Source organism: Epinephelus lanceolatus, chromosome 15 (genome assembly GCF_041903045.1).
Source record: "Epinephelus lanceolatus isolate andai-2023 chromosome 15, ASM4190304v1, whole genome shotgun sequence".
NCBI lineage: Eukaryota > Metazoa > Chordata > Actinopteri > Perciformes > Serranidae > Epinephelus > Epinephelus lanceolatus.
Window position 1 is genome coordinate 16,373,772 of NC_135748.1, and position 22,930 is coordinate 16,396,701.

Genomic DNA, 22,930 nt, shown 5'->3' on the forward strand with positions numbered 1-22,930 from the left:
TGTGAGGGGGAACAATGGGGGCCATCTGCTGGCCTCTTTGTCTTTGGTGGTGGGCCTTTCAACGACACCTGGGCTAGCGTACACATGGACCTGTCTGAAGGCTTTCACACGCAGTCAATACCTCTGATAAACCCCGTGGTATGACGCTGTGCTCCGAAAGCTTATCATTACAGTGTTGTTGGCCCACACAAAGCCAGAGGATTAATACAGCATGGATATAGAATACACACATATGGAGGGCCTTAAAGAAACTCCTTTGTAGTATATTTTTACCTGCTTTGATGGTATAGTAATACACAGCTAATACAATAATGTTATCACTGACATCACAAGCACTTACCGGAGGCCTTCTGTCGGACGTTGTTACGGGCCTTCTCAACACCAGGAGCTCCTGATGTAGTGGCGGAGCGAATCCTCATGGGTTCCTGAACTCCCGGCCCGCTCTGCTCCCCTTGGTTCCTCCAGCTCAGTGAGAAGGAACGTGCCACTGCCGCTGCCTTCTGAGAGTCCTGGATCACACCTGACATTCAGAGAACAACACTTGCTGAGTAATGAGGTGTCAGTGTGTACATTTCTTTATTAACAACTGTGGTTATTTGTATGGTAGATCTTAAAGAACAGGTTCTCTGAATCCTAACACCTCACATACTGCTGCTGTGGCTGTCAACATCAGTGTCCGCCCGTTTCCTTAACCTTGCATGTGGTTTGGGTATCTGAACTAGCATGAGGTACTTGTCAAGTGCACACTTCAAGCCATGATGTGTATGATTTGACAATTTCAGACTTTGGCAACCACCAGTGGTAATATTAAAAAAGACATTATGGAAGACAGCAGGGCATAGTGATGGATGGTGGCTATGCAGTATATATGTTACAGGTGTTTAGCCAAAAGTCAAAAACCTAAAGGTATTCAGTTTACGTGACACAAAACAGAAAAATCCATGTATCTTTCAATAGGAAAAATGGAATAACAGAATTTTTAGCTTTTTTAAAAGTGGAGACAGACAAGTTTTCAACACCATTTCGAAGCGGTATATAATTGTTGCCGCTGCTGTTGCAAAGACAACCGGATAGCTTTCCATTTTCCTCAGAGACTAACAACCACCACACTTTCCACAATACTTCGGTTATTTCACTGTCCGCCATTTCCAGTCCTGGGGATAATAACTGCAAAACACTTACACTGATACTGTAGCTAAGGGTTGTGTGTTGTGCCTATACTTATGAAAGTAATAGCACGGAGGCTTTGTAGTCTGAACCAAGACGACCAACTCTTTATTGCTTCCCATATCTTAAATGGGAGCACATTACAGCCTTACTCCTTTTGTTCTTACCTTTCACAATAAAAGCCCTAGACATAGACGGCATCACTCAGAGCATTTCAATAAGAGGCAACTCAACACAATAGTTAAGCTTACAACACTCTTGTATAACTAGTCACAGCTACTGGGGAAAACAAAAGCTCTATCCTCTTCCTGTTTTGGTTGCGCAATGCTTGACTCATTTCCATTTGCTGTAAATGGAGCCTTCATTTTTTTTTAAAGATATTTTTTGGCCGTTTTTGCCTTTAATCGATAGGACAGTTTAGTGTGAAGGGGGGAGAGAGGGGGGGAATGACATGCAGCAAAGGGCCACAGGCTGGAGTTGAACCCTGGCCGCTACAGCAACAGCCTTGTACATGGGGCGCCTGCTCTATCCACTACACCACCATCGCCCCGAGCCTTCATTTTCCCAGGAGATAGTACCGGGTGGCAGACAGAATTGCATGGTGAAAGCGAAGCTTATAGGGAACCAATCTAAACACTGATGATGTCATTATTCTATAGCTATTACATTGTGCCTTGTGTGTGCACATTTACTTCATAATGACGAAATAACTTGTCTATCTCCAGTTTAATGACAGATTGTATCAATTTCATTCATCAAATAGTTGTTAATTAATTTTGGTCATTGAATAATCAATCAAATGGCTAACTGTCAGCACTCACAGTTGTTTAAAAGGCCACATTCATTGAGCTGTGTTTTTTTTTTTATCTACAGGAGCTGTATGTGACATGCAGAGCATTAATAAAACAGCTAACCACTAACAGCTATATAAAGATATTGTGGAGTATTGGCATCCTGAGCTGTGTGGATTGTAATCTGAGCTTCTCTGTTCTTCGTTGTTGTATGCTGGACTGGCCATATGTGCATGTTAGTGTATGTGAGTCCCTGTGTGTGTTCCCCACTGGCTAGCTTATTGCTGCTGCTATGCACTGCGCTCATGCTGCAGTTGCTGCTTATAATGCCATCCTGACCTACAGCGTCATTGCGGAAGCATAGCGTCCACCCTCTGGTTCCCCCACATGTTAACGCCATTAGCTCTGTCAGCACTGTTGCCGTTCTAAGCACTATTTCCGCTGTTAGCACTGTTAGCTGCTAGCCACTAGCTAAGCCACCTCCATGATGAGAGCTGTATGCAAGCAATTCCATAGATATACTCTGAATTCCACATACAACTTCTTTATCAATTCAGAAAATCTGTTACACAAAAATCTGAACCAAATCTATACAAATGAGGTTTAATGCAATTTCTTAGACATTTAAAAGCTTCCCAGTTAGAGAACAAAGTCAGTTTCAAACCTTTGTTCACACAAAGTCTAGCCATCCCAATCCTCAGTTTCCCCCTCCCACCATTCCTCCCCCTCACCACGTCCTCGCTGCTTCTTCTCCTTCTGTTCGCTGAGTTTGTCCAGAGGCAGGCTGGCCATGTCCAGGCCATAAACTGAGCGTGCCAGGACAGCCGTCAGCGAGTCCATGATGCTGGCCCACTCTGTCACCAGCTCCTCCCAGCAGGTAAGAGAGGACAGCACTGCCAGCAGCTCGTCCCATAGCTCCCGGGAAATAAATACGCACAGGTTGGCTCGCACCCACGCCACAATGATGGTCTGAATGCGAGATGAGATGGGGGAAAGATGAATTAGCATGGACAGACAGGGTTGCAGCTCTGAATTCCACCCGCTGATAAGATGTGACAACAGAATTCGGAAAGTGATACATCTTATTTGGTTTAGTGTCTCTTTGCCTATTTGTCAACAACCAATCCATCCAAGACACACACACTCATACCTAGCACATAAAAGGTACCTGAACAACAACTCATGGATGTTATTCATAAAGGAAATTGCACAAAATTATGTACATTCATTATTCTGTAATTACAGTGCAGAGAGCAGGTATGACAACAAACACTATATATAAATGTGTGCTAAACACCATATATAAATGTAATCCAAGCACCAACTGTAGACATACCCTAAAAAGTATAGATGCTAAACTTTCAGCAAAGTTGTCTTTTCTTTGGTTTTCCTGTGGCCTCTTCATCACTGCCTCAGTGACTCTTAGCAGTACCTGCAGCATCTGCTCCCTGCAGAACACAAAGAGTAAATCAGAACATTGTCAAAAAATAGGTGAAGTGATAAAGAATCATCAAATAAAATCAAATTTCATGTGTATCTTCATATCGTACTGACCATGTCTGTGTATTCATCGTGTGCTCCATGATCATGTGCCGGTAGATGCTGAGAACACCCTTGCACACCTCCACCTGGTTATCCAGGAGTTTAGCTACATCCTGGCATGGCTCCAGCAGGAAAACATTGGATGAGTTGGTCAGGAACACCTACACATATAACGGCATTAAGACACATTAAGGTCAAGCAAACAGCAGTATAAAGTCATCCATACATCCTTTTTCTGTAACCGCTATCCTCTCAAAGGTCACAGGCTGCTGGAGCCGATCCCAGCTGAGAGGCAGGATACACCCTGAACAGGTCGCCAGACTATCACATGGCTGACACATAGAGAAAGACAACCATTCACACTCACATTTACACCTACAGGCAATTTAAAGTCACCAATTAACCTGCATGTCTTTGGACTGTGGGAGGAAGCCAGAAAACATGGATAAAACCAACAAAACAACAACATGAGGCCATGAACATGCAAACTCAACACAGAAGGGCTGCAGCAGTCAGCAGGTTCAAAGCTAGAACTCTCCATCATGCTGCCCACAAAGACATACAGTACATATTTCTGATTCTAATCACTGAATACTGTGATTCGAGATAAAGGTAAACTGAGCGTGGAGACAGACCTGTAGTGTGGGCTGGATACCAGCCTTGACATCCCTGTTCTGCTCCTCTGTGAGAAAGCCGCGACTGATGGCGCTGCTGAACGAATAAGTCCTCCCCCAGCTGGATGACCGTCTGTGGCCGTGACTCTCTGTCATCTGGTAGAAAAAAAGCAGACCAGTCAACTGGTCAGTAGACATAAGCTAATATATTTTGACAAAGGCTGTAAAGAACACTTGAAGCTTCATTCGAAATGTTGACATTCAAATTCGAATGCTGTGCTTCTGTTTTTTTCTTCTGTCTGTTTATTCTATGTAAACCTGGTATTTCTGCACAACTGCAGATAAAGATTAGGCTACATAAATTTTATTAGTATAAAACTATTTGTAGATTTAGATTCCAGTGGCAGCTGCCTAAGATTGTTTCTGACCCAAAAATGTTCAATAACTCCAAGGCATTGTAAAGTCTAAGAGCCAACATTTATTGAAAAAAGATGTAATCATTTTCAAAACTCACGTTTTTATCTAATGAAATATTCTGCTTCACATATTTGTTGGCTTTTAGTCTTTCCAAAACAAGTACAAGTACATGTACATGTAGGTATGTATGTATGTACTAATTGCTGACTAACTGACAACTTATATTCATTACATGTTGATCTAATAAAGAAAGAATTACTAATTTAATCTGATGAATCGTTATTCGATTTGAGATTTTTTTTGTTCAAGGATTTAAAAATTTCTTTTTAAGGTGATGACATCATAAAATATGACAACAAACATTTAAAGCTTCATTTGAAAATCTCAATGGAAGCTTCCAATGTACAAAAATGACAGGTGGTAAAACCCTAATTTAGACAGATACTATAACTATGATAGAAAAAACCTTATATGTTTGTAAAGATAAACATTATATGGTCATAACTTGTCTATTTATGAGACCCCCATAGTGTGGATGTTTTAGCTTATGACGTGAGGAACAGGTGAGTGTGTCATGTCAGTCGAACTGGAGTTAGAATCACACACATTTTAATAAATACATTTAAAATATATTTCAAACTGTTACAAAAGTAAAACTCATGTATGCTATGCTAAAATGTACATTATTTGGTTGCCTGTATCAGGGGTTTTACCTGTGTGTGCATGCTGTTAGTCTCTGTGCTGAGTATCTGTTCAGAGCGTTGATCAACCTCATCTTCCTGTGTAGTTGTCTCAGGCTCTGTCATGAAGCTGGGCTTCTCCTGCAGTATCCACTTCCTGTATACTTTGATCACCTTCCTGGTTGCTGATGCCTCGCAAGATGGCAGCAGGAAGGCCTTAGGAGGAGGAACATGGACTTTTAATTTGAAGTGTTACAGTATTATAGGTGTTTGGTTGGTGGGAGTGATCTATAAGTAATGTTAACAAATGGCCAGCAGAGGGCAACATAGTACATGTTATCACAGTGTCACCATCCAGTCTGAATTCTTATTAGAATACTGAATGATAACTACACATGCAATGAAATTCATTTGTAAACATGAAATAAAGAAATGGTGACCCCACTGTACCTGGTGGAAGACCTCGTTGACAAAATTCACATTGTCTCTGGTGGACAGCAGGATGGCGTGCACCATGTCATAGACATAGCGGTGCTCCTCCTCGATGCTACACAAGCTGGAATCACTGTGCCGTCGATCTGACAGCGTGCTGCTGTTGGAGTGGCTCTTCTCAGGCTCCCCCGCAGGCCCGTTCGGATCCCCATCTGATGTCTTATCCTTCTCCTTCTCCTGGCTGCTACTGCCTGCAGTGACAGTCTGGGTAACCACAGAGACAGTGAAAAATGAGCGTCCTTGAGTATGCTGTCGGGCTGCTTCGGCAAAGTTAAATAATGGAATACTAGAGTCCCATTAAGTAGAAATTCTGTAGTTGATCAGTTGTGTTTTCTGGACATTTCTATAAGGAATCAGATTACTGCAGTGGTCATAACCGAAAAATGATTTTCAACATTCATGCAATCATAATAATAGTAATTTTGCATTGTAGCCCCCTCTTTCTCTCCCCATGATAACTGTCACTCTTTGTATTTACTATGCCCAAAAACAAATACACAAAATTGCAGTACTGTGCATAAATAACACTGATAAATAATGCATGTTAAACACTGAGGGACTTCCATGAGTCTTGCTGGTCACGATTTACCAGGACTGCAGGGGGCTGTGAACAGTGATGTTGGAATTTTATGTGTTATCTGATTTTGGAGGCCTGCTTGTGTATGGGCTTGAAAAAACATCCAACATATTTTTGTGAGCAAGTATTCTACAGGTTTGCAACTGTCATAACATCCATTCATATACTGACTTAACAGCAGATCCTGTCTGCATCTGCACTCTTCTTAATGTATTTGCAGCAATATATTTGCCCAATATTTCACTGCAAATACATGACAGTGTATATTTCACAACTTTCACAAATAATGTGTACTCTAATACTTTAAAGGAGTTTGCATAAGAACATAATATTGCAACTAAAGCTTAAAAAAAGCTTACAACTTCTTAAACCCTTTCCTCTGTGAAACAAAAAATAATAGATGTGCCTGAATATTTGTGTGCCTATGTGTCTTCATACAGATACAAGAGTTCAGGCGTTTTACTGCAAAAACACCGTTACAATAGCCTACCTCTTCCATCCTTAGTGACTGTAAGACTCTCATGCTTACCTGGATGAGTTTGGGAATGACCTCTGTGCCATTCTTGGCGCTCTGCGCCGCAGCAACACTGCTGACATACTTCTTCTCCAGGAAGAAGGTGACAAGCCAGGTGATGAAGGCCACTCGGGGTGCCAGGTACTGGTCCCTGGTGCAGAAGGTGCTCTCATTGTTCCGCGTCACTGGCACATACAAGGGTTTTGGTCTGTGGTGGGGGAGGTCTAATTGACCGATACAGCGAGACGAAGAGTAAAGGATGGTGACGGGGGAGCAAGAAAAAAACAGGACAAAGGGAGAAAAGCGAGAGGAAGACAAAGAGCAAGAGATTAAACATCACGTAAGGAATACCAACCATGTTATGCTAGCCTCTCAGGAAGGGGACTAAATAATGCTCCAGAGATAAGCTAAATTTTGGTGAGGGAAAAACAGCATTGCCATTTTCACAAAGGTCCCTTGACCTCTCACCTCAAGATATCTGAATGAAAATGGGTTCTGTGGGTACCCACGAGTCTCCCCTTTACAGACATGTCCACTTTATGTTAGTCCCAGGGCATAAACTATGCACTTTTTTGTGTGCAGTATTTTTCAGATCCCTTGCCCCCCCCCCCCCCCCCCCAAAAAAAGACAAATGTGTCTTTAGTATGAGTCTCACAGGGTTAATTACATGCTGCTATTTTGTCACTTCAGCCACACTGTTGTAGCAGTGCAGCACTGATTTGAAATAAATAAATCTACAAGTTAGATCATGAAGTAGTTTTCTTTGCATTCACTTGATTAATTTCATTTGATTTGAATAAAGATTTGTAAAAAAATTATGTATATAAATATACATGTGTGTGTGTGTGTATATATCTATAAATAGAGAGAGACAGAGATACAGAGAGATTCTTGCCCTTGAGCAAATGTCGCTACCGACCCCTGATACACAGTATATATAATGTATGCTACCTTACCTAATAAAGGCTTGTAGAGATTTGTAAGCTTGGTGAAGGAGGGGAATAGATGTGGAAGGTAGTACTTCTTGAACAGGCTGAAGAGAAACCTGAAGCCAGTGTCCTGGTTCTCTTTGTTCCTCCATTCTAAACTGGATGCCTGGTAGACAGAGCACAAAAGACAAGGTCAGGCTACAGGGAGAGAAGATGGTTCCAGCATCACTCAGAAAGCGACAGTACATTGTTTGCAACACAATACCTTGAAGGCTTCTTTAACAAATGGTACACAAAAAGGAAAATGGCGTGGGCTAGGTACACAGAAGATTCACAGACTCAAACTTTACACACTTAACACTGATATTGTATTTAGTTTTTCGTGTTACTGTCATCAAGACAGGGATAACAATCGGAGTACTCATGTCAGTATCATGATCACGAAAAGACATAAGCTGTGGAGTATTATTCATATACAGGCGATGTATTTTTGGCATGATAACCATTGTTTGTGCAGATAGTCTTTCTTTTTATGTATTAATGGGTAGATGTGTAATGCAGTGTAAAAGCACTTTAAACAGTGGAAAGACTAGAAAGGCATTATACAAATGCAAATCTGTTTACCGTGATAACCACATTGAAGCCAATAATCTGGCTAGGTTGCATGTCTTTCCTGACATAATTAAATATTACCTGGATGACCATGTACTTGAGCAGGGTTTCAAGGATGTAACAGGTCTGGTCATCTGCAACCTTTTCTCCCACAACAGCCGGCACCAGCGGGGTAATCTCCTCAGGCACCACCTTGGCTGCTCAAGTCAACAGATACAAAGGGCTGAGGTGAGTGTAGGAAAGTGAGAGCGCCCCACTAAAAAGGAACCCACGCAATCTGATAACAGTTTGACCTCAGTAACCCCCCCTCATCACAACACATGCTCTGCAAATGTCATTTTAAATCCACACAGGTAGAAACATTCATATTCACCATCAGGAGGGTTGGAGAAAGGGTTGTAAATGATGGTGTCGAGGGTACAGGGCCCTCTGGTGGAGGGCACAGCAGGGAAACCTGGCACCAGACAGGCAAAGATAAGGAACTGCTCCTCAGCACAGTTGTCCCTCAGGGCCTGCAGCCACAGCAGGAAGAGACGAATCCCCTCACAGCGGATCTGAACAGGAGGAGATTGGGACACATTAACAGATACACAAACAATTAGTACCGCAGTGCATTATGCGGCTGGAAGATGGCGATTTTTCATATTCATGTGGCAATAACAACAATAAAAACAGCACTTACCTTGAATGAATTTCCAGTGTGTAGAAGCTTTTTCAGAATAGAACCTGGAACAAAGAAATAAAAGTGCAACTGTCAGAAAATTTTGTCATCCAAATATTCAACAGAAATATGCTATACAACAAGCACGCACAACAAATGACACAAAGCTGACAGGGAGGGACCTGCTTGTCATCTCCACTGAGACAAATTGACCTTGATGGTTGGTCTTGACAAACTAGTGGGAAGGGTGGCAAGGCTTCACATTTTCCTGATGAAAATTAACATCAGTCGGCAGCGACAAGCATTCATGAAGGCAATCTGGTTCCGCTGTAATCAAATGAGACATTGCTCTGATTGCTAAATACCTTGGGCGGATACGGTCTGTGTGTGTGATTTAGGACATACTCTCTTGACAGCTTGCAGACAGCGCTGTTCTTATAAGGCCTCTGTGGGATGTGAAGAAATGCCAGCTAGTTCTTACAGGGATTTTAAGTTTAGGATTAAGGATGAAATTGGGATTATGTTAGGGCAAAAGTTAAGACACTCCAGAGGTGTGTTTAAGTTTTGATCAACAAGGTCCTTAACCAGGATTTGACACAGATATATTACAGTGGCAGCCATGAAGAGAAGTTATTTTAAAAGTGTAGCAAAGCTGATGTGTTTGCATGTAAGAGTGTGAGTTTACAAGTGTGTTTGTCTGGTTTGACAGTTCTCCTCTCATCAGGTTCATAAAAAACATTTCTGTGTTGCAGACACATAAAAAATCCTTCCCAAGGTCTTCGGCTTTGATCAGAAAGAATAAGAAAGAAGTAAGCAAACTGAATATGATAAAAGGAGTAAGAATTTTCTTTGAGCTTTGAATCGTCTGCATTAAATGTCTGGGACCTTGCAATCCTCAGCTAAAAAGGACAAAACCCACTAAAGTCATTAACATCATTCCTGACCACCGCGAGGAATTTGTCCCAGGGCACTGAAATGCTGCAATGCGACTGGACACGGTGTGATAAAAAAAACATTATATGAAAGAAAAAGTTCAATTCAACTAAAACTCAGGTATGTCAAGAAGCTATCCATCCACCGCCGCACATTCTTCAAAGCAGAAGTACACAGTGAAAGCACAGCATCTTGACCAGTGACATATGAGCTGATGGGCGCCAAGGAAAATTCTATGCGAGTTCAAGAAAAAGCCAAGAGGCAAACTTAAAAGCCAAGAGGCAGCCTTAAGCCTGTGATGATTTGTTGTCCAATGACTGACAAAATAGGGCATTTGTCTGGGGCATCCAACCCGAGATGAGTCTTGATATTTGGAATTACAAGCCTAAGGGGAGAAGGCCAATCTACGACGGTGATCTAGACCTAGACTGTTTAGCTGCCAATGGCTGACAAACAACAGTTATAATTGGGGTTATCGCTTCTTGCAAGGGTTTTCCTTTTTTGTGTGGGACTGAAATCATGGCAGCATAATTCAATTACTTATTTGCATTTCAAATGAGGTGCTCATTTGCATTTCCCATTTACATCCCCTTCTAAGACTAATTATTTTCTCTTCATTATAAAAGGCTTAGGCATGGTTGTGGTGACCATTTTCTGTCCTAAAGTGTATCTTAGAGGTTACAGAAGCATAAGGAGGAAAGACACATGCACAGTATATAAAACTACCTGTGAGGAGCAGCAGAGGGACAAAGCTTAGCATTTAAGGTAGTGCCAAGATTTTATATGATACATACCTATACTGTGAAACTGCCATCGGTTGTAGATCTTCTCAGGCAGGTGTTGTAGAATTTTCTGATGAAAAAACAAAAAAAATTATGATTAGGTTCAGTTAAAGTTTGACACATTCCATCAATAAGATAGCGTCATGGCTGCATTAGGTTGTACAGTTGGGTCTTTTCCCTTCACCATTCCCATAATACGTGAGAAATTAAATAATGACTAGCTCCTGGCTTTATCCTGAAGAATACATTTTCTTTTAGGGCTAGAAAAATTAGTTAATTTTTCAATTAGTCAATCAACAGAAAATTCATTTTATGTTAAAATAAAATAAGTCATTGGTTTCAAGCTTTAAAATGTAAATATTTTCTGGCTTCTTGGTCCTATGTGATAGCAATTGGGTTTTGGACTGACAAAGCTAGACATCTGAGGAACCTACGTTGGGCTCTCAGAACCTGATGGACATTTTTAATCATTTGCTGAAATTTCACAGACCAAACAATTAACGGATTTATCACAGTAATAATCCGAAGATTAATCAATAATGGAAAAAACAGATAATTCCACCAAACTGGAATTTCCAACATCGATACAGTGCTTTGTAAAACTGTAAAATATTCAATACCATTTTCGATATCAATGGGAAACTTGCCATTGAGGACAGACAATTTGAATTTTTTATTAAAAGATGAACATTAAAATACTACAACATGACTATGAGGATGAGCAAGAAAGTGCAGATGGTACCAGTGTATCAATGTTGCAGAAAATGAGTGCTGAACCATTTCAAATACTCACAAGATATTTATTGAAAAATCAATATTTATGACAAAACTACATCAGTAATGTGAATATAGCGACAAGTGGATAAAGGCAAATTATAGAACAGTAGAGCAGTCTGGTAAGTTCGGAAAACGACATCACTTTACTGTAATGCAGCCTTTAAAACCAGGAAGAGACATTTACGATATCCAACATTTAAGAAGATGACTAGTCTCATTTTACAATATCCAATAATAGCAATATCTTGCCGAGCCCTAGCTGCAATTGATCCTAAAATAAAAGACAGAGAAAACCGCCTTTGGTTTGGTAAGTGGCCCTGTTTTGCCAAAGCAGTATACACTAAAGGAATGCAGTGTCCCTGCCCTTTTCCTCTACTTGGCCTAGTCTGTCTGCAGATCCCCGTGACATGGGACAGCACTGAGAAATGTCATCACCTCGCCAACAACCGCTTTACAACTCAATTAGAGCGCCCTAACCTTTCAGCAGCCTATCATTATTCTTGAATTCAGCGACAGGTTAACTGGGTCCCTTTGGAGAGAGGAGAGGAAAAAAAAAAAAAGTCTGGGGGGCAGCAGATGTGTATGTGTGTGTGTGTGTGTGTGTGTGTGTGCACGCATGGCTACTTAATAGTCGGTGCACTGTTAGCAACTGATGCCCCAATGGCTCACTTCTCATCAAATCCTAATCACTGACCCAGTTAGACTTCATGATTGCAATGTAGAGGTCAAGTCTGTCCTTTACTGCTTTACGTATGCAGCTCTGACCCACTCAACCAGACAACCAACCCTGGCGGCATGATAAAAAGCTCATCTGCCCTGGAGAGTGAGAAACACAGGCAGGAGAAGGATACAGAGCAGGAAAAAAAAAAAAAAAAAAAAGTGCATGTAAGAGCGACAAAGATTAAGTCCTTGCCAGCCACAGATGCAATGTGCTGCGGCAGCGTTGACAGAGCATGTGAGAAAGCTTTATAGACAATAGAGTGTCATTTTATGACATGGGAGACAAAGGTAAATGTCAAGACAGGTTTTCTAATCTCAAGATTATTTTCTTTGTTGATATAACAATGGAGATATAATTATTCAATCAATGAAACTGAAATTGGTAGCAGAGTAAATAAAAATTTTTGGTAGTTTATGATAAGAACATTGTGATTTTTAAATTATACAAATAATATTTCACATCATTTTGACATGATAAAATATATTACTGTGCTTTTTTCTATTGTCTTAGACAACCAAATTATCATGACGTAATCTTAACATTAGCACAACAGCTCTAAAAGATGGTAAATGCTAACTTTTTTTGCCTTGTGCTATGTTACATTATGCTGAGAGCTGTGGTGGTCCAGAAGTCATCTCATGTTTTGAGTATTTCAGTTTGTCAACAACGTCCTTCTTCCCTTGTCATCCTCCATCTTTAACTTCCCCTCCTTGTCCTCTGAGACTAAATCCCAATCATTATCAGTGACAGCGGAGATGTTGAAAGACATACATCTCTTGAAGGGGGCGCTGAATGTCTATCTCTGCTGTTCAATTTCTCTCTGATCCGCAGACGTGATGGTATGCGTGTACAGGCATGTGGCTGCACCTTGCTATTGATCCCGCATGGGATTACTCCATCTCTGTACAGGCTTCATACTGGCCTCTTTCACTCTGTCTCCTTGGGGCAGCAGACGCATTATGCTAGGCAGTAACACAGCAGGGTAGCCTACTTAAGCCTTTCCCTGTATGTGTGTGAGTGAGTGTGTGTGTGTGCAAGGAGACACAATAACACTGTCTTTCTCTCTCCTTACAGAGCACCAGGATGGGAGAGTGGGAATGAGATGGAGAAGCTAGCTCAGAAAGACTCCCCGCGGAGCTGGAATGGTGGCTGCAACAATGAGGAATTTACTGGCTGATATGAGGCGAATGGAGAGTCTGCCGGACTGAAGGTTGGTGGAGTTACTCTAATCTGCAGCCATACTCCAGCATAAAGATGGGGGCATTACTGTGGTGCAACCACAGCCTTAACACATTTACATGATCCGCACTTAGGTTTCCAGTTGCAGGACCTGAACATGACGGAGAATATGCTACTCCAAGAGGTGGTCGACAAGGGCTTTCTGACAGCAGAAACAGACATGCAGTACTTTCAGGAGAAATTTAGTTATTTACATATTGTTTAGGTTTCTGACACAACTGGGAGATGATTATGCCTTCAACGAAATCTCCTGAGAGACACAAGCACTAACCCACTCGTTCAGCAGGCCTACTAACACAGGATGTACACACAATAATCAGAAAGCCAACAGAGTGTCAATCACACAATAAAACTTAACACAATTAACTAAGATTGTAAGAAACAGTAAATAGCAAAGAAATAAAGTGAAAATACTGTGCATAAGTATTATCTTTGCATAACAGCGCAACAGAATTTACATACAGAGAACAGAATACAGAGAAATTACTTGTAGGCCTCATGTACAACGATGACAGCAAAGACATCAGTTACACACCTGCTCTACAGGGGAAGTCTAAACACTGTAAACCAAACCAGACTGCTTATTTACATGCTAACCAAATTTCCTAGCTTGCCCCTCATTGTTTGTTGGTAAAGCTGGCAATGCATATCTCATATGACCCTAAAATATAACAAAGTTGAAAGCCTAAAGCACCTTTCAGAGCTTTATTTAAGAATCATTCCCCAAAATACACCCAACTATGATTATAACTACTAAGATGTTTTCATTCTCCTCTGCAGCCAGTGGGTGGCAGCACAAGAGTGCAATCAAACTCCTGCTCAAGCATACAGCTGCCAGTAAGCTCAGGTTTTCCTCTGTGCTCTGTGAAAGCCGAGCTGCAGCAGAGCTTTTCTAGGGCCGTTTTTTAGTTTTCATAGTTACTCATAGATAGTTCGGGACAAAAATGAAAGTTAATAACATGTCAACAAAGCCATACATTTATTAAAAAAATAGGCATCCACAAAATGTGCGGCAAAAGTGGCAGAACTTTAAGGCAGTTCAGGTTTGAAGGGTAGACGTGAAGTACAGGTTAAAGCATAGCCTCAGACATCAAGATTCATTTAATCAGCCAGTGCAGACCTGAGCTACACTTGGTACATTAGCATTTATGCATTAACCAATAACCACCTGCTGGTGAACTGTCAGTCATAAGTCGGACTGCATAAAGAGGAGGGAGGGAGGGTGGGAAAGAAATCACTTAGCTAAATGGCCCTAGGTTCATTTTTTAAGCATTGTCTTATGCCAAAATTTAGAGAGTTTGAGTGATTCAACCCAAGAAGTGCATCAAAGAGGAACATAATGCCATTACACCAGACAGAAAAAGACAGTTGATGGATGTTTGTGACACACGCGGACGCGGTGTTATTAATTACCTTCTTACTGATTACTGACCATACATACAGAGTGCTTAAAGAGGTATTTTGTTGGTGGAAAAATGGTTTATAAGGATGCAAATACTTTTGAAATCGGAGCTACATGACCAGAGAAAATTGAGGAAAAGGGCTGTGGCATTCGCTTTTGCTCAAGAGGAAGAAAACCTACAACTACCAGAATGCATTGCCCCACACCGGACCAATAAATGTTCCTGCTGGTGGGTGATGGCGAGCTTCATGTTTTGAAAACAACTATGTAAACAATGTGGCAGCCAGTGGATTTGAGCTAGGAGATGAGCAGGGTGATCTGGGCGTTGGTAAGATGGAGGTAGGTTTACCATAGTTCATTTACACATACTACCCACATTGATACAAAACTGGCTGAATGTTTTCCTCTTCTTACTTTGTGTGCTGGTTTTGTTTTTGGTGCTGTCGTTTTGGCCAAGACACTCCTTAGAGTTCATCCTCAACTGACCATCTTAGTTAAATAAAGGTAAATCGGTCAAAAGCCTCAGATTTTCTGCAGCTTTCTAGAAGAAAACAGCCTTTGCATTACCCCTGAACTGAGTTAAATCCAGTTATTCTTTAAAAAATGATTAACTAGCAGTAATGAGCAGAAATAGCCATGTAAGGCAACTCAGTAAGTCATGCCTTAAATCTAGACGAGGAGCTTTTACAGAGGATGACCAGGGGAATTCAAAATGCTGAGTCAGGTCCGGATGACGGACAACGGGTCATGGTGAGGTCATATCCTGGAGAGAAAGTGGACATGAACAGACTTCCCCTATGAATTTTGTTGGTCCCACAGTTGTCCCTTAACCTGTCCCACAACCTCAGTGGCACCGGGATCGAACTGCTTTCAGACATTAAGAGGTCAATGGCAGTTATACAGGAGCGTCAACAAACTGGAGTCCCTTGAGGCCTGAGAAGCTCAGTCTGGTCTTGTGACAACAAAAACTACTTTCTAATACGGAAAGTGGTTTCATCTGGTTTCATTCCTGAAATTACACAGACGCACTCCTGCTGCGTAATTAGTGTCCGTCAAAGACAACTTTTCGGCACCTCTCTCACTACATACTTACGGTACATTTGCTCGTACTTTATCTGTATGGCAGAGTGGACGTAAGGGACGATTAGAGAGAACGCATTTTGATTGATTCCAATAAATATTATGTACAGTAAATGGGTGCCAGGGAGACAGAAATTATCCAACTGACATGGATGTTGTCTCGAATGCCTGCCTTGTAATGATGCCCCAAAACTCTAAAACACTGTTAACACATAAACACCAAGCTCAAGCAGCAGTTTTCAAGTCCTGGCACGAGAAGTCTAAACTTTGCCATGTCAGGACACAAAGGACACACTGCATTTCCCTTGAGGGATTTCTTATTAACTCTCCACCTTTACAAGACTTCCAGGCCCTGTTGCTCTCGGTGGCTTCCTCTTACTACGACCCATTCCTCGCTGACACTCAGTTTCCTTGACTGACCTTATCAAAGTCTGAGAGACATGCAGAACCTTGAAGGGGTTATATTGTTTTCATGGAGGTAGCTATTGCCTGAAAAATAAGCAGTTCCATGTATAGGTGTATCCCACATACGATCACTCGTCACACCTTGACTACACACAGGTCTCCACTGAACTTGTTATGCGACTTCTAAAAACAATTAGCAGCACCAGTGATGATTTAGGTGTGTCATAGTGGAGGGGGGTGAAAACTTAGGCAATGCAGTTTTTTCACATTGGGTCAATGAAAACAAACTTCATATTTTAAAAAACGAACATTGTTCTGTGATACTAATCAGTGAATACTAGATGAAAGTTATAAAACGCACTAAATTATTTTGTTGGTCAATTCTAGTTTTATGTGTTAAAAAGCTCAAGCCTACAGTAAAGCAATATTTAATGAAAAATATTAGGGGGGACGTTTCTATCCAGCATCTTCACCAATGTTGTTGCATTCTCACAGAGATCAGGTCTCTCATGTCTTGTCAGTTCTGATGCAGCTTCACAAGCTGCCATGGTGGATGCCTTCGTGGCAGCAGACACAAAGGGATCCTGGAAGGGAATGGCGAAGGCTGCTGGTGGCGGTGGGGGTGGGGGTAGGGTGTCGCAGCAGAGTTTGAGGGGGGAGGGAAAAAAGATTACCCCCTTTAGATATCTATTACTCCAACAGGCTCAGCATGGGGGTATCATACTCCCCCCACAGCAACCCAAGAAAAAAGGGTCACATACCTCATCATGACAGCAAAGTAATCCCCACATAGCCAGCTCGAAGCAAACACACACACAGGAAACATGTACTGTATAGGTCAGCCAGATCTGAATGCAAGAAGTGACAGGTGATTGAGATTTCCTATGTGCCTGGGAAGATGAGGGCATAACTGTGGCTTTCAAGGAAAATTTTAACAAAGAATAAGAGGGACGGCAATGTTGAGCTGTGTTGTTGTTTCTATTAACCTGTCTTACCGCACTTCTGTGCGTTGCAAAGCACAGAGCGGCAACATGGCTTTTGTCTTAGCCATTATCCATTCATAGCCTACTCTACACACCTCTCTGAGGCTTTCTGGACAAAGCCTGCTAGGGCTTATGTTTTGGCTAGCTACCTCTGTGACTAAAACAAATGATACACATTTGAAAAAAGAATTATCCTGAGAAATTGGGGTCGATGATACAAATTTGAATTCAACATATGCTATAAATGACTACATGATTAGGATGCACAATCTACTTCCCTCAAAAATTGTATTAGAGTATCTTCTATCACATTTGTCATGTCCCTCTGTTACATAATATGACCTCTGAGACAACATGATACACATTAGCAGTGCGTGTTTGTGAGTACAAATGTATCCATTGATATCATATTCATGACCACATATGATCCAACATGCCTAATCTAACGTGGCGTAAAGAGAAAGTCTGCAGAGTGGAGCAGAGCTCTGGATCAAAGCGACCCTGTATCTGCCCTGTACACACCACTCAACGCAAGCTTATCTTCTCAGTGCATGGGTAAAAGCACACGTCGTCACAGGCAGGGGCTAAAAGGGGACAAATGAGGGTTAAGCTGCTTTCAATATTAGTTGTTTTTTTTTTTTTTTAATAAAGGATGACTCCATAAATATGTAGGAGGCATGAATCCAGGCTTTATTTACAGGTTAGATCACTGGATGTGTGCGGACAGGCAGGGAGTGTCTCTTAGTGAGCACTGGAGAAAATTAGAGGGACATCTGGTGTGTCAGAGGCCTTTTCTATACACGTGCTGGCTTGGCTTGACTAGATTTAACTCAGGGTATCAGCCCAGGGCGGCAGGGATTTGCATCTCCATATAACAAGGCTGCACACTTACAGGTGCGTCTTTAACTGATGACATGCTTGTCTTGAGCTGATGACCTTTAGAAGCAGCGCCCTTTTCCACTGCCCTGCGCAACAGTTGTTGTTAGCCAGCTTCTTATCATCCATTTTTAGAAAGTGATTTAATCTGGTTTCATTCCTGAAATTACACGGATTCCGACTTCAACAGGATGTTGTTACAATTTTACTTGGCATCTACTGCTTACTGCTTGCATGTCACAGAAATGTCCCTGAGTGATAACAAAGCCCGTCCAGCCACAACTAGCTTAGAGGTGGTCAGGTGTGCTTTGACAAAATTCTCAAGATGATTCATCTCTCAACTTGGAGCTTTTAAACTGGTGATGGAAACACAAGTCAACACAGCATGCTTTGACTTGGTGCGGCCAAAAGTACCTATGGAAAAAGCCTGTGTTGTTTTCTTTTCTTTCTTAATAATTTTTTATCTTTATTTTGATCACCTTCCCAACAACTAGCTAAGGGGGCCATATATTACAAACCTGAACAATTGAGTCTAGCAACAGCAGATGCATCACCCAGACGGAACTAAAAAAGATGTAATGTGATAACATGAAAATAAGAGTCAGAGTTGTACTAGATATGCCTGACTAGCAAATTAGGAATCCATAGCTAAAGACAGATAACAGCAGTGTCTGGCCTGATGCTACTTTACCAAACAAATTGGTTAGCTGGCCTGAATCCAAAGTTAGAGATCCCTCTCTGTGTTTTCTGCACTGGAGTGACTGAATCTATATTGGACTGAATGCAAGGAACACTCCTTTACAGTTCTCCCAGGTGATCAGAGAAAACTAGGACAAGACATACTGTATAAAGAGGGACAAATAGACTGCCCTCTCATTTTTTGATCTGCTGCCATCCTTACAGCCCTGCCCTGAGCAAATGTAACTGGAGAGCTGGCTGTTTGTATTGGAAACTGGAGCTGCCTTCGCAGTCAGGTGGGAAAACAAGGTAGGGGACTTTAACCTGCATGTGCAACGCAAGAGTGTTCAGAAAAACAGAGGGAGGGGCCATAGAGCCAACAATGCATTGTATACACAGACACAAGACATACCTCCTCTGATCTGAATACACACCTAGGTTTTAAAACCAAGGAATGAACTGAAAGCTGCCCCACAACCTGTCGAAGGCTGGGAAATGGTTGAGCAAAGACCTCTTCTCAACTGCACACAAATGATTTCTAGGCTGTTAAAGGCAAATTCAGGAAGTAGCCACAGTTGCATGAAGCATGGCACCATGGAAACTTTGGTCCCGCCCCAGAGTTCAGCAGTAAACAGGTTGAGGCTGTAGCAGTTATCAGTGGAAATCAGAGATGGAGACAGTAACATAGAGAAAGGCAGGTGACTTACTTCAAAAATAAAGAGGATAGAGTCCAGCTCCTCCCTTTGAGATTTGTTCCCTGAAACACAAGGAAAGTACTTAGGTTTTTAAACACATAAGTAGGAGCTAGACTGCATTAGCCTCATCAATAATGTAACTATAATACAGGCTGTTCTATGAACACTTATTCAAAAGGAACTTGTGCTACCTTGAGAGCATACACCCAAAGGGAATTAACCCCCTACCCCCAACAGTGCTGGATTCAAGCTTTAACACACAGAATTATATCAGACAGAGGAAATTGCTACTGTATGGGCTTTATGCTCATTGCTCTGTAAATGCAGGGCAGAGGGAAATAAACCCTTGTTGTAATGCATACCATAAAGAGCAGGGAGAGGGTTAATTATTGAACCACCATCTAGGGTGGTGGTCAACTAGTGAGTGTGCAAAAAGAAAAAAAAGTTTGCACTCACCTTTTTGTTTTAAGTTGCTTTCCAGTGTAATGAAATTTTCATAGAAGATAAAATAAATCTGAGAACAGTTGCTTTCGAAGAATGCCTTCAGTTCATTCTTGTCAATGATATCTGTGGAAAAAAGAGAAACACAGTTAATGACAAGTGTCAAAGCAAGACACAATCATTTTGCTGAGGACTGAGGCAGCATTTGCTCTCTGGCAACTTTGGTAAACTATTGTCATTTTAAAAATAAGGAACATTTCAAACACTTCTGTGTTACACTGTGCAAACACCGCACAAACTCTTTCCCAGAAGGCAACAGGTCATAACAGTCTATAAAACTTAGAAGTATCTCTGGTTCTACGAAACTGAAAATACAAAATGAACAGAATAATAAAAAATAAAGCGTGTTTCAAGTAGTTCCACCATGACTAAATGTAAACATTCAAAGCACCCTAACATTTAACATCCTGGTGATCAGCAGATCTGGGTGATGCAATTAAATGTGCATTGGCATGTTGGATGTGTTTCCATTTGCAGACTCCACAGCCATCGCGCAATGCCGATACACCATCCTATTCTTATACACAACTCTCTCTCCATTGACTGACTGCACGCACTGGACCTTGACCCCCGTATCATGACGGTTCAGTGTGTATACAGAACTAATAGTGGTTTGTAGACTCCTGTTTTGAAGCCTCGGGTTTGACGTTTCGGCCATCGCCATCTTGATTTTTTTGGAATCAGAAGTGACCATGTTTGGGTGAGAGGCTAGCACTGTGGAGGAGCGATGGGTGGATCTGAGAAGCTGGGGACCCTATTGGCGGACAGCCTGTCACTCAAAGCGGTCCATCCTTACTTTAATGTGTAATTTTATGCCTTAATAAAATATAAACGGGTGTGTTATAAAAAAATTCACCCCGTATAGTTGTTTGGTACAGACTGTAACAGGCTGTAAACATGTTTATTTGTGCTGTAAAGTTGGGTATTTGAAGCATGGGGGTCTATTGGGATTGACTCGCTTCTGGAGCCAGCCTCAAGTGGGTATTCACGAAACAGTTTTGGGCACGTAATTTAGACTTCATGTTTCAGCCCTGGAGGTTGCCGTTTGATCTTGAACTAACACTATTAATGATACAATAGAATAATCAAAGGTCATGTAAAAAAATAAAAATAAATGATGCTAAATTGTTTGGTTATAGTATCATTTTTGCTAATGATATTCTGTCTCACAATTTCTGTTTGTCTTCTCCAACAACAGCTATCCAAAACTTTGATCGCACTGATTTGATTTATTGGCTAATATCTGTGTGTCCACGTGTCAAGGTTCATCATTGTAGAGAAAAATTGAACCAAACTGTCACTACAAATCCTGTACCATTTTATTTTGAGCTACCTGAATGCTTCTGAGCAGCCCTGCCAGTATGCATCTTTAATTCAAAAGTGACAGTTTAACATCACTGCTGCACAGAGGACTTTCCACTTGTTTCCCCATTTTGCAGACGACATCTGTTTTACATCAAGCCAAATTGCTTCACTTCCTTGTCCTGCGTAACTCCACTACCCCTCACCTGTTATCATTAGTGGAATGATGATGACAGGCTTTTTGGAGGTGTTGAGAAACAACGTTGCCTCCCAATCTCATCATTTCATAATCCCTGACTCAACGCAGAGATTTCTAAAACATCTCTTTTCTGTTGATGATGTGACATAGTATAAATGATTCATCTATAATGTATACTGTTTGAGGCTGAAAAAGAAGCATAATTCAAGATTTCATGTACAAAGACAAACACTCTAGAACAGGATCTCGCAGCAATGTGCTACTGAACTTATGTTCAACTTTTATATTGACATTATTCCACTCTCTGCTGCAGACCTATACGCTGCTCTACAATATACACCAATTACCACTGAAGAGGAGTGTTTTACATTCCTAGGATTTTCTACACTTTTAGCAAAAGCCAAAGCAATATACTCAGTAAATATATGCTGGTGTTCCAGCCTGCAGGACAATTCTGATTTTTCTCAAAATGCTTTCAGTCACCATTTAGGATTTTAGTTTCTCATCTCTGTTAGGAGGATTTTGAGGATTATTTCATGTGGTCTTTTGCAGATGGAGAGGGACGGTTTGGCTCAAGGCCAGGCTGAGGTAAGTTGAAGGCCACGCAAGCTTAGGCTGCAAAAGTTAATGAGGGAAATAGGTGGTACATGTGTACAGTCACAAACAGACTAGCACTGACAAAATCTCAAATTCTACACATAATGAACCCCTATCATATGCCATACTTATACAGCTTTGGTAATGAGATAGGCCTGGTCTGAATAATCAAATATAGGCCAGGAGGAGTCCTGGCATAATAACAGCAATTAAGGATCACCTTCTGTTGCAATTCTCCCTCTACCACATGGCAAACTGGAAGACTCCCAGAAGCAGTCCAGCTCATGGGGAGTGGTGGAATTATGTGGTGTGTGACAAAGACTCAGATGACTTATCTTTGCCCTGATATTAAAGCAAAGATAATAAAGATGCATGATTGGAAGATCAAGTCGAAGGCAAGACTGCCATTTAGTTTTCAGCCTTAATGGAGAACAAACCACCAAGACAACTAGATGAGGCTGAGGATGCCAAGTGGCTGTCTAAAAGTGAAGAGGTCCAATACAAAACTATGAGCTGGATCCAGATGTGCATAAAAGCAATCAATACAAAATGTGTATCTTTTCTGAAGACTCACAGATAGCCACAGACCAATTCTACACTGAAAAACACACAAATCTCTAAAACAAAGAATTCCACTTTGTGTCTTGCACACCAAAGAGGAAAAGAACACTTCCATAGAGCAAACTCAATCCTTCAGAGAAGGCAACACTTCATTAAATGCTCCTTGCTCTTGGCATTAAGCTAATCACACCTGCTCAAAGCTC

The 22,930-nt window shown here is 41.4% G+C and overlaps 1 protein-coding gene across 6 annotated transcripts in view; it reads right to left on the reverse strand.

The window, feature by feature from the left end:
• The window catches only part of ralgapa2 (Ral GTPase activating protein catalytic subunit alpha 2), a 110,944-nt gene that overhangs the window by 69,911 nt on the left and 18,103 nt on the right, over nt 1–22,930 (reverse strand). For all 6 annotated transcript variants that reach the window (XM_033643559.2, XM_033643562.2, XM_033643560.2 and 3 more), the window contains exons 2-16: nt 20,024–20,134; nt 19,580–19,629; nt 10,724–10,781; nt 9,018–9,061; nt 8,709–8,889; nt 8,417–8,532; nt 7,751–7,889; nt 6,810–7,018; nt 5,662–5,907; nt 5,245–5,427; nt 4,136–4,270; nt 3,513–3,661; nt 3,295–3,406; nt 2,690–2,927; nt 341–520 (exon numbers count right to left, since the gene is read on the reverse strand). In XM_033643559.2, the coding sequence (XP_033499450.2) occupies nt 341–520; nt 2,690–2,927; nt 3,295–3,406; nt 3,513–3,661; nt 4,136–4,270; nt 5,245–5,427; nt 5,662–5,907; nt 6,810–7,018; nt 7,751–7,889; nt 8,417–8,532; nt 8,709–8,889; nt 9,018–9,061; nt 10,724–10,781; nt 19,580–19,629; nt 20,024–20,134 (2,151 nt within the window). The remainder of the gene's footprint in view (nt 1–340; nt 521–2,689; nt 2,928–3,294; nt 3,407–3,512; nt 3,662–4,135; nt 4,271–5,244; nt 5,428–5,661; nt 5,908–6,809; nt 7,019–7,750; nt 7,890–8,416; nt 8,533–8,708; nt 8,890–9,017; nt 9,062–10,723; nt 10,782–19,579; nt 19,630–20,023; nt 20,135–22,930) is intronic.